The following is a 12207-nucleotide window of genomic DNA, read 5'->3' as shown; positions in this document are numbered from 1 at the left end:
CTGACTCTTATATTCCAGACATTTCCCCTCCGTGTTAAATCTGGCAGTGACATTATCCACATTTCGGAGATTTAGGTGCAGCCTCAAGCTAACAAGCATCAAAATGCAGTTGGAGAGTGTGTGTTTGATTATCTCACTGCTTTCTAGCTCTGCTTCACATTCCCAGATTTTTTTTTCCCACATGCAGTGGTTCAGACTTTGATATGTCAAAGTTGCTGGATTCAATTATTTTCAGGCAAATAAAGATGAACGTGAGGTCAAACAAACCTTATGAGAATGGCGTAGTTCGAGAGTTTTGCGGCTCAAGCAGGCAGATGTTTCCAGGTGCTGACGAAAGCGGTGGGAATGAGCGAGTATGGCACAGTAGTGATGCTGTTCCAGGCATCCAATGTTGGGTCATAGCAGTCCAGAGTTTTACACCGCTGTGTGCCAAAGTATCCACCCACCACATACAGTTTGTTCCCAGACGCTACAGCCTGGCAGCTCATCCGTTTGGCTGTCACGTCGCCCACTTTAGTCCACTGATAGCTCTCGCTGCTGAATTTATAAGCCGAGCATGCTGAGAACTCTGTGTCCCCGCCCATGACGAAGATCTGGTTTCCCAGCACAGCGGCGGCCGTGTAGCGCCACGGTTGCGGGCAGGACGCAGGCACAGACCATCGGTTCTCCTGCGGATCGTAGCACTGCACCTTGGGCAGCTTGTCGTGGGTGACACTGGTTCCTCCGAAAGCGAAGAGCTTGAGCTTGACGCTGACCACCGCTGCGTTGCTCACGCCTTCTCTCAAAGGAGCCACCATGGTCCACTTGTTTGCTACCGGGTCAAACTGCTCCACCTGTTTGAGTGACACCGACGGCGATGCTGGGAGGCAGCCAGTCGCTGCTGTGTGACCTCCTACCACGTAGAGGCAGTGCTTTAGCTCTGCCGAGCCATGGCCAAACCTGGCGATGAGCATCGGGGCTGCTTTGGACCATTCCTCTTGAACAGTGTCGTAGACCCACACATCTTTAGACACACCGTTCTCTGAGCCTCTTCCACCGGTGATGTAGACCTTACAGCCTATGGCACAGGCACTGAACTCCTTCCTCGGGCTGGGTATGTCAGCTTTGGGGATAATCTCTTTGGCCTTCTGGTCTACCAGGTACAACTTGTCACACATGAATGTCTGCCCTCCGAGAAGAAACAGAGCATGGCTGGTTTTTCTTGGTCGAGCACATGGGCTGTTCACAACCCCATCGTTCTGCAGGATCTTCAGCTTACAGCGGATAGCTTCGTCAACCAGCTCCTTGCTCTTGGCCTGGGCGTTGATCAACTCTTCCGTCGAAACGTTCTCCATCAGAAAGATGGCAGGCAGCAGAGCAAGGCGGACCGTTCTCAGAAGCTCCGGAAGGTGACAGTGCCTCCTTTCTAGGTCGTAGTTGATCCAGTTAAGGGCAGCTTCATAAACCAGTCTCTCATCCTCTGTCTCCAGCTCCTCGTGTGACAAAAGCTGCACCACCATATCTTTGGGCAATTGGAGGAAGTCCTCTGTCTTGCAAATAGCGGGGAAGTTGCTGAGGCACATGCCCCAAGAGAGCTCGGACAGCTTGGTACACTGATGGGCATCGGACAGCAACAGCATGCCGAGACAGTTAGACGGGTGAAGGTTTCTCTCAAGGAATTCAGCGCACGCATCGCGGATGTCCTGGAACTCCAACATGTCGCCCGCTTCCAGCAGCGACTCCGCGTTCTCCTCATTGATGACCACACGTGATGAGTACGCATAATCCAGCAGGAGCTCCAAAACCTCCGGGTGGATGGAGTCATGGAAGTCCACCTCGCTGGCCTGGCTCTCCCTCAGTCCACCGCTGAACATGGCCTCGAAGTAGCGGCTGCAGGCGGCCAGCACGGCACGGTGGCAAGGGAAGGAGCGGCTGCCGGCATGAAGCAGGACGTCTGTGAAAAGCCTTTGCTGCCTCAGTGAGTTGAGGTGCATGAGGACACTGTCGGCATAGGAGGACTTGTGGAACAGGTAGATGTTCATAGAGCCAGTGCTGGCTCTTGATTTCCGGTTCTCATGGACACACACGGACATTTTCATTGAATCCTGGGAGAGAGAAGACAGGAAGAATCTCTGTTTAACACACAAATCAAAATACAGCGACAATAGCAGTGAAGTGTCACTAGAATTTATCACCATGATTCTCCTGCTCCACCTTCAATCTGTTAATTTTTCAAGTATGTGACATTTTATGATTTGTAATGTATGCAAATGAAGATGGAAAGATTTAAATCTTCCCCCCACTGATGAACTTCATTATTTTCATTGTCCATACCAAGTGTAATATACCCATGTGTACTATGGTGTTGTAGTGCGTCATATATGCTTACATTACACCCTGTGACCATCATTTCATGACGCTCAAAAGTGAAATATGAATAAATTCAGCCCTAATATCCATAAAGTGATTAATGAGTGCATTTTGAAGGTTACTGCGGACCTTTCTAAGACATACGAAGACATTTAGGAGGCCAGTGAACGATTAAAAGTACTCGTAACATCTGGCTGTTATGAAGGTCAAATAGATAACAAGTCTCCTCTCTTCAGAGAGCAGAGTGCTTTTCCACTTTCATCTCTGAGCAGTAATAATCCCCCCTCTTGTCTCAATGCCATGATTTATACGAGAAGAGGAGAGAAACTGAAAGTGGGACTCTTTTTTTAAGCTTCTGAGAATTGCGCTGAATTTACTCCACTCTCGCCCTGACAGAAAGTCACAGCTCCCATCCTCACTGTCCTTGCGCTGTCCTCGCTCAGGGCTCAATTTCATTCCACCCAATTTCGAGGCATGACAAGAGCCTCCAGCACTGAATTTCCAGAGATACTGAATCCCCGTCTGTCCTGGTAAGTCCACAGCTGACAGATTCTTTGAGCAGACCGCTCCAGAGGTGTTCATAATCTGACAGTAAACCTGACCTTAAAGCTCACATAGAGTGGTCCTGTTGCGCATATATGTGAGTTATGGAGGTCTACTTACATACATTAACTTGTTTTTATGGTCAAAAAACTCCTAGTTGCTGTAAACGAGCCGATAGAAATCCTCTTTTCTGACGCTGTTCCCCAGCCGTGATATTTCAGACATAAATCTCACCCCCAGAAGACTGAGTCTTGTGATTGGCCAATACCCGGAAGTGACATATTCAGCACACCCGCTCTCAGAATCGCAGCTCCCCCCTCTGGAACAGTGAATGCACTGCTACTCATTATCAAAACATTGTTTTAACAGTGTTTAAAAATAGCTTCTTCACGACTCCCCACCGCAGTCAGAAGACACTGTCGCTCGTGAAACACCTCCACAACGGACGTTATTCTTCTTCTGCGGTTCAATGCACGCAACCGGATGTGCCCGGACTAGTGCCCGGAGCAGGCCGATCTGCTGTTCCGGTTAATTGGAACTTCCGGTCTAGGTCCGCTTTAAAACGCAGATAATACTCCACTCAAGCAGATGGAGGTTGTAGTACTGTACTGGCGATGTTTGTAGCATTTCCAATTTTGTTATCATGATGTTACCATCATTTGCAGCCCCAGAAAGTTAGCGTCACCAAAAAGTACAGAAAGTTACAGATGTTGCGCAACGCTCGTGAATCGTGAACGCCCCTCATTAACAACCATTTGCGCGTTCTTGTGTTCTTGGAGGCAGCGGTTCGGAGAGAATTCTGAAGAAAGGGGCTTGGATTTAATGAATTCAAAATGTCGCCTGCTCAAACAGTTTTTCCACGATCTCCAACCCTACCTTTAAATCCATATTCTCACACAAACATTGAGTGTTTTTCTCTTTCTCATATAAAACACCATCTACACAAAAGCGTGTCAAGATCACAGTCCATCGTAAGTTGAGTGAGGTTGAGTTGGCCACAGCGGGCACAGATTCACTGTCAGTGAGTAAAAGTTCTTCAAACCTCCAGGTGGTGAGGTTTTGATCATTCAAAAAAAAAAAAAAAAAAGGATTTTCACATCAACATTTTGAGACCTCAAAAGTTCCCAGGTGTCATCAATAATTTGTCTGCAACCCGGCCGCTAAGGATGGGTTTCTATTTTTCCTCAGGTTGCATCATCCGCTCCAAAACATCCTCAGACTGCTGTCTCATGAACAGACAACTAGGCCTGAACGCTGCAAGTGCAGATGAAAAAAAAAAAAAAAACTCCTGTGTAGTTTTCTGTAGAAAGGTGTCACTCGCACCTTTAGCTTCAACACAGTTTGTATTTTTTTTACTGTCACAGTTTCCAGGAACATGACAGACGACACCCAGGCTGGATGTTGTGTTGCCAAATGCAAGTGTGAAAAACACAAAAATGCAGCATGCATTACCATTATGTCTTTATTATGTGTCCCTTTTATACACTTTACCTCGTGTCCTCGCTTTTTTCAACAGTAGAGTTAAGCAGAATATATTCAAACTGACTGTGCGATATGGCAGCAAATGCTGTGATGGTAGTCTTGAGACAGTACGTCACCTAAAGTGCAGAGTGGACAAAAACAAGTGGGTTGCAGCAAATACATATAGACATGATGCAGCGCATGTCTCATACATCCATTGGTTTGGCTGTTTGAGGTTATTAAAGCAGGTTGTAGGAAATAAAGCCCTTTCATTCGCCCATAACTTGTGTCCATTTTCCACTCCGGCGTTATGAGTTTGCAAGCCAATATAATGGCCTCAGTAATTAGTTTGCCTCTCTTGCGATCTGTGTTTACCCGCAATTTTCTTGCCCTGGGATAGACGAGAAGATTGATACCACTCTTGCACGTCCTACGCATAAAAACTACAGCCACTGGGGCCTGTTGGCTTAACTTATGACTTTCGAAAAGCTATACGTATACAAACAGTATATATAACGTTTCCAAGTCACAGAGTCGTATTTCACAATAATAATAATAATAACAAGAGGGAGCGAAACATTATTCATCACAACTTAATTAAATGCGAAAACCGACCGCAACTTTGGTTCAGCAGGATTTATTGCATTCCGGCACTGACGAAACCAGCAGCCCCGTCATCTTCTGGCCTCTGGCTCAATTTTAATGAGACTGTCCTCGCCTTTCCTCTCACCTGCACGGCACATTCCACACACACACACACACACACACACACACACACTCAGACGCTATAGCGTAAGCGGAGGTTTTATGTGGCATGATCTTGATCCGAATAAATTAAGGCAGTAAACCTGTGAGATTTAGGATGTACCCGTGCTAACCATTAGCATATTGATATATACGTAACCTTCAGTGGTCCAGGTCTGTGGCTCAGTAGCTGACAGCTTGATATACACCTTGATTAGTCCAACAGGAACACGATCGAGAATAGTGATGACTCGCAAAATGAAAATCTGCAGTTTTTTAACGGAGTTAATACGGATCCTAAAAAATGAATGAAAGGGCAGCAACAGTGAATCACATGTCACTGTTGCTGCCCTTTGGCCGCTCTGCTCCGTCTCCACTGAAAAGCATTCTTCTCTGAAATGACTCAAAGAGACACGCCGTTTCAGCTCACCTCGATGACAACAAAGGTTATGACACAGCCCCTTTTCTCTCAGAAATGTCCCCACTAAAGAATGTCTTCATCTATTCGTCCGGGCCCGTGCGATTGCATATACGCGTCCCTGCAAAAAACTTTGAGCTCTGCTCACTCGTACATGCAGCAAGTGCAGGAGAGGCGAGAGGAAGAGCAGCAGCAAACCACATTCTCATACCATTTGCATTTTAAAGGATAAGGCCTGGATTACCAAGTCAGCCTGCAGCTCCTGAAACTCCTTTTGTTCGTGCATTTGTAATTTAAAATAGTGACTTTGTCCTTTGTTTCACATTGAGTTGCACCCAAGATTTGTGCAGCACAGATTTTATGAGTGTGTCTCAAATCTGTATCACTGACAACTATTACACATTTCACACACACACACACACTTATAGTATATTTTTGGACTGTCAGTGTAATAAATATGTTGCACTGTAGCATCCTGACAACAGGATGTTTGGAAAATCAGATTATTACACAGTATTGCGTCGCTGCGGCTGTTGATGGGAAACGGGTTGCAGCGACACTTCGTGCAACATGTTGCTGCTAAATCCCAGATGACACACATTTTTAAAAAAGCCAAGTACCTGTTGCCATTATTATCAATGTGATAGAATGGCTTGTTCTGCTGTGTACTTTTTCTTTGCTTTCCATCAGCATCGAGATAGTTTCTTTGTAATGCATGACCTCGATGAAAATAACAAATAAACACAGGAAAAACAAAGTGTCCTTCAACCAAAATTCACTGGAGTGTCCGTTTTTTACGAGAAAAAGTAAACAGGGTGTGTGACCCTCTTCTCTGGTATTTTTTTTTTACTTCCCCTCTTTGGTTTTTATTAAGAGGCCGATTGATTGCTTGTGAAAAGCACTGGTGTCAATAATTATCAAACAACGGGTGTCCTCGTCGAGGACTGTATTCTGTCCACGGCCTGCGATCAATTTCACAGCATAGTTTCTGTCACAGTCACAGTGTCGGGTACATTCCAGTCCTCTGTGCTCCTGGAGCAAGAACGACATGCCATCAGTGAGTATGTGGATGACGGTGCGAGCTGTCATCATCCCCCCCCCCCCCCCGTGAACTCTCTCAACAGAAAAGCACACAAGCAGGAAGTGCACTCTATATGCCACAACAATAAAGAATATAAGAGGGGAGGGCTGGGGAAAGAAAGGGAAGAAAAAGGAGTCTCTGGACTGGCTCTGGGCCTTGACTGGCTGCACTGACTGTTTAAAATCATTGCCAGGTGTCCACACAGTCAACCATGGACTGCAGGAAGAAGGATGGGAGGGGGAGAGAGACTTCAAAAGTAAACACCAGGCTTGTTGGCCAAGTGAATAAATCTGCCATTTGCGTGTAGAAGGGAATAGTGGGGGAGAAAAATAATTAAACAAGCTGCAAAACAAGAGAGCAGAACGCGGGCAACTATTGATCCACAAGTCTGCATCAATCTTCATCCAAATCAAACAAATTTATAGTCTCACACACACCATCTGTCCTCTCCCTCTCTCTCTCTCTCACACACACACACACACACATTCGAGCAGAGGATAACTGAGTTTACAACTAAAAGCCACTAAAAAATGATCTCATTATAGCACACGAGGAGTCTGCGTTTCGCACCTGATGTCGCCCTGCAAACATGTGAAACATCTCGGCAGCAGTGGCACAAAGCAGGAGGAGAGAAGATGTGTGAGTGTGAGTGTGTGTGTGTGTGTGTGTGTGTGTGTGTGTGTGTGTGTGTGTGTACATGTGTGAGGACCTTTTTTTTCCAGAAAGAATTATTGAAAAGAGGCAGCTCCATAAGAGGTAAATAATAACAAAATCATAGTTTACATCATCACTTAATGTCATCAACAACAACAGCAACAACAACAAAACTGTTCTCCATCATTAGGGGAAGCAGAGAGAGGGATGCAGCCAGCGGTGATTGCATTATAATAACATAATAATAACATAATAATAATAATGTTATTCAGATATATGTACCTCTTTGGGTGAAAGCAGGAGTTCAATATTGTCCGCAGTCTCCCTGGAACATGCCACTTCTGAGAGAGCCACGATGCAGGTCCTGCGCTCGGGAGTGGACTTGACTCCGGAATGTCAAGAAATAAAGGAAAGCCCGTGCTTTTTTCTTTTTTTTTCCTTCACCGCGCTGGTTGGAGTTTTTTTTTTTTTTTTTTTTTTTTACCTCTTACTTCCGATTCTATACATATATTTGTATGTATATGCTGACATACTATACGTGTATATAGTCAAAGAGTCCGAGCGCAATGGTTCACCGGAGTGTGAGGAGGTTTCCTTGTCGTGCGCTCTGCTGCTCCGCTCCTGACTGACTGACTGTCTGTGCGCTCTCACATCTCTCTCTCTCTCTCTCTCTCTCACAAAATCAGTGGGTGTGTTCACAGTGGTGGGGGGGGCGTCACCTCCTCGTGCAGGAAATGAAGTGTTTGATGGAGGAGAGGAGGGGGTGGGAGTTGGATGTAAACAAAAATACAACAATACAAATGCAACTCCATGTTGATTTCTTAGATTCTTTAGGGTTGAATTTGTCTTTTTTTTTTATCATTCCAAAACACCAATAACTGTGACCTTCTACACTCTCTTCCACACCAGCAAGTAAGTTTTCCAAAGGCACACACACGCACGCCCACGCGCACCAAGCGAACTTGCTTTTATTTTGAAGGTTGCCCATTTAGTGCCCATCTGTTCGAAAGTTCTAAAAAGCCAAACGTCAGTGCTACACTTTGAATACAAAGTGCACATTAGTACAAGGCCACTTTTTTTTGTGATTTTACTGCCCTCTAAGGTTGAAAAAGAAAAACAAGAGTGATTCATGCAATTTAAAGGTGCATTGTGTAATAAATGTAAAGCAACTGGCCATAAAATCCTCCTAATATGTCACAGAGACTCAGGAATAATGTTCATATAACAAACTGAACTCACCAACAACAACAGTACAGACAAAATATTTGCATTAAAAAATATATATTTTGCAGACTGCAAATCATGTTTATGTTTTGAAATCATGTTTTTTTGCATGTGGCGCCACCTACCGCCGTCTACCAATCATTGCAGCCAGTAGAGTCTCAGCTGCCGAGCAAACACGGGTTGCCAGTCATGTCAGAAAAACGAAACCTAAAAGACCTCGGTATTTTGAATTTGAATGTAGTAACCGTTTTTGGCCACATTCTTACATATGGCACCTTTAAATTGTTACGCTAGCTCCTCTATCTCAGAGGAACTAGCGTAACAATTTAAAGGTGCCCCATCAGTTGCCCCCATCCTACCATCTCGGTAGGATGGGGGCAACTGAGGGCCCCGTAAAGGCTTGGGCCGGCACTGGGCCCAGGGGCACAATGTTTTCGAAGCAATTGAAGATCAAACCAAAACCAAAATCATGTCTTCGTGTTATCTTCTAATCCAAACTGTATTCGATCTTTTTCAAAGAAAAAAGACTATTGTACACTCTTAGAAATAAAAGTGCTAAGTAGAACCATATAAGGTTCTTCGGCTTGTCCTCATAGGAGAACACTTTTTATATAAATTCCACCTGGAACCCTTTTAAAACCCTTTATTCAGAAAAGGGGCTTTAAAGGGTTCTCTGACTCAAAATGGTTCTTACTGGAACCATTTGTGTTACCAAGAACCCTTGAAAAACCCGTTTTTTTTAATTTTTCTAATAGTGTACTACAGTTTTTGCCATTCACCCATTTACTGACATTTTCATCTTCTATCACTCATCTTTCCTATCCATTCACATGCTGTCGGCTGAGCCATCGGGAACCCTTATTTCTAAGAGTGTGGTACATTTAAATAATTTAAAGAAAACTAACTTTACTTTTGTCTCTAACTTGTGACACAGCCTCTTTTAAGACACAAATGTGTGCGAGATGGGGAGAATAACACGTCCAAGATAATGTTCAAACTATCTATTCTGCACTGAACTACTTTGGTTCCAAGTTCAACTGTCCCTCATTGCAGGAGACGGTACACATTTACACAAACGCATTGTGGGCTAGTATTTATATCGATTATCATCACCCATTAATCAAGGAATATTGGATTGGCAACTTGCAAAAAAAAAAAACATGGGAATGAAAATGGAGGAAGAGTCAACACACAAGACATTGTTCCATTCTCCAAAATAAAATATCTAATTTCCCAAAGTTACTGTAGATACACCGTGTCCTTGAGGTGCCACCAAGACGTACAGGACTTAAATTAAAGAGTGAAGATTGCACGTATAAAATGATCAACCTCTCATCAAATTACTGTGCACATTTAGTAATTCAAGAAGCAGCTAGAAGTGAAGTGCCACCTCGACCACTGAAGTTATGCTTTCATGTTAATCCGTCAGCGATAATGACCCAACACTAATAGTTGCCTTTCTACGTGACGAGAACCTCGACTTTGATCTTATGAATGTTTTCTTTAAGCTTTACAGGAACTGCCGGGAACTCCCTTTTCGGATACTGAGCGAGAGACGGCATTGACATCTTTTATTAGGCCTAGTGTCTGAATGGTGCAGAGTGTGCAGATCACATCACACACACACACCGCCACAGTTCAGGGCGTCCAAAAACCGACAGGACAAGTCGAACAAGATCCAGCTTTTGCGAGATCGGGGCACGGGGGGGAAAGTAAAGGGCAAAGACACTATGGTACATAGTTCACAACAATAGGAAACCATAGGTTTGACTATTGAGTCACTGCAAAACCCACAGAGGATGTCCTATATAGGATTATAAAGACATTGTGGTTCTTTGGTTTCGGGGGGGGAGCTGGAAATGAAGGAGTCCAATTTTATCCGCGGATGTTTTTGTGTGAGTCACATCTGTGCTCCTTGTTGACAGAGCTCGTCTGGCTGTGACTAAAACTCTTTTAGCAGACCCTCGAGACAACACTGTCGTTATTTTGTTTGTCTTTATGTGCTGTGCGCTTGTGTGCGTCGCGGTGATTACACACTCTTCCCACCAACTGTTTTTTATGAGGACAGCAATTACTGTAGCTTCAGATTAGGGATGATACAGCACGGAGAACACAGTTACAGCAGCGTGGGACTCTTACACATGACAAGAGAGACACCTAGTGGACATACACTGAACTCGTATACATAGAACGCTGATCACATAGAATAAGGATATGAAGAAGAATTGGTTTAACATTGTAGTGCATAAAAAAATGTGTTATTTGTAAATACATAATGGTTTAATGTTACAAGGAAATTATGATTGTTCATCTGTGTGAACAACTATGCGGTGCCGATTGTAAAGTTGCACATGCTAAAATAAACAGCAACTTTTTGCCACATTTAGCAAAAAAAATATATATATATAAAAAACTTTTTTAATGTTAGTTTTGACCAAATTTACAGGTAGTTATTATCACGATCGTGTATCTGTTCAAGTTTAATTCCCTCGCTAGGATGTTTTTAATTTGTTATTTGGTTGTATAAACAGAGCCTGACTTCCTTGAGCTTTTATTTTGGTACATCCGGTTACCGGCAACGTGAATTAGCATATTAGCTAAATATTTAGTTTCAAACGAAAGATTTAGATTTAGCATTTAGATTTAGCATTTAGATTTAACATTAAGATTTAGATTTAGATTTAGATTTAGCATTTAGCATTTAGATTTAACATTTAGATTTAGATTTAGATTTAGATTTAGATTTAGATTTAGATTTAGATTTAGCATTTAGCATTTGGATTTAGATTTAGCATTTAGATTTAACATTTAGATTTAGATTTAGATTTAGCATTTAGCATTTGGATTTAGATTTAGCATTTAGATTTCGCATTTAGATTTCGCATTTAGATTTAAATGTATATTTAGCATTTAGATTCAACATTTATATTTATATTTAACATTTAGATTTTTTATTCAGATTAAACATTGAAATTATATGTTCACAAGAGAAGTAAATATCACAAAGTTCACAAATATTGCTGTAAATCCGGTCAAAACGAATATTTAAAAAAATCACATGTTTTATATATATATATATATATATATGTTTTTTTGCTAAATCTGGCAAAAAAGTTGCTGTTTATTTTAGCATGCACAACTTTACAATCGGTGCCCCATAAACAACAATATTAACTGAAACCGACCAACAGTTAAATGTTGTGTTTTCCTATTTGTGTGTGTTGGTGATTTGCACTTCAGGGCCACTGTAGGTGGGGTCACCAGGGCTGTACCACGCACGAACTCTTGGAGGCAGTCACCATTTAATTTAAAGACAGAAAGTGCATGAAACAAATAGTAAAGATAAGTTGACACATGACAAGTAAACATAATAACAATATATACATAAGGAAGTTACAGCACAAAACATAAGCAATGAAAAAGCCACATACTTATTCCCTGGTGTGACGTAGCAGAACAGCAGACACCCACAAAAACTGACAAGAGGGAAACGGGTTAATGCAAGTTCACAAGACAACAAAAGTACATTTTGTAGGATTATACATATTACTAATTAAGTGAAAATCCATTATTATTATTATTATTAGTGTGGACTTTTGCTGCCAGTGTATAATAAATTGGCTTTAAAACTTCTGACCTCATAGAGTAAAGAACATTATGTGCTCTCCCTGATCCTTCATCACAAACCACTTCCACATTGAATGGCAATGGACAAAATGGATGTTAATTCTAC

General features: G+C 42.7%; 1 protein-coding gene across 1 annotated transcript; it reads right to left on the bottom strand.

The window, feature by feature from the left end:
* Positions 1-302: 302 nt before the first annotated feature.
* Positions 303-7757, bottom strand: enc1 (ectodermal-neural cortex 1; the record flags this gene model as incomplete). The annotated part of the gene is made up of 2 exons (XM_083899087.1): positions 7533-7757; positions 303-2084 (listed from the first exon to the last, which is right to left on the bottom strand). The coding sequence occupies exon 2, from the start codon at positions 2076-2078 to the stop codon at positions 303-305; it is 1776 nt and encodes a 591-aa protein (XP_083755213.1). The 5' UTR covers positions 2079-2084; positions 7533-7757.
* Between the last annotated feature and the right edge of the window lie 4450 nt (positions 7758-12207).

This window comes from Microchirus variegatus, assembly GCF_963457635.1.
Source record: "Microchirus variegatus genome assembly, chromosome: 1".
NCBI lineage: Eukaryota > Metazoa > Chordata > Actinopteri > Pleuronectiformes > Soleidae > Microchirus > Microchirus variegatus.
This window is presented reverse-complemented; position numbering and strand designations above follow the sequence as displayed.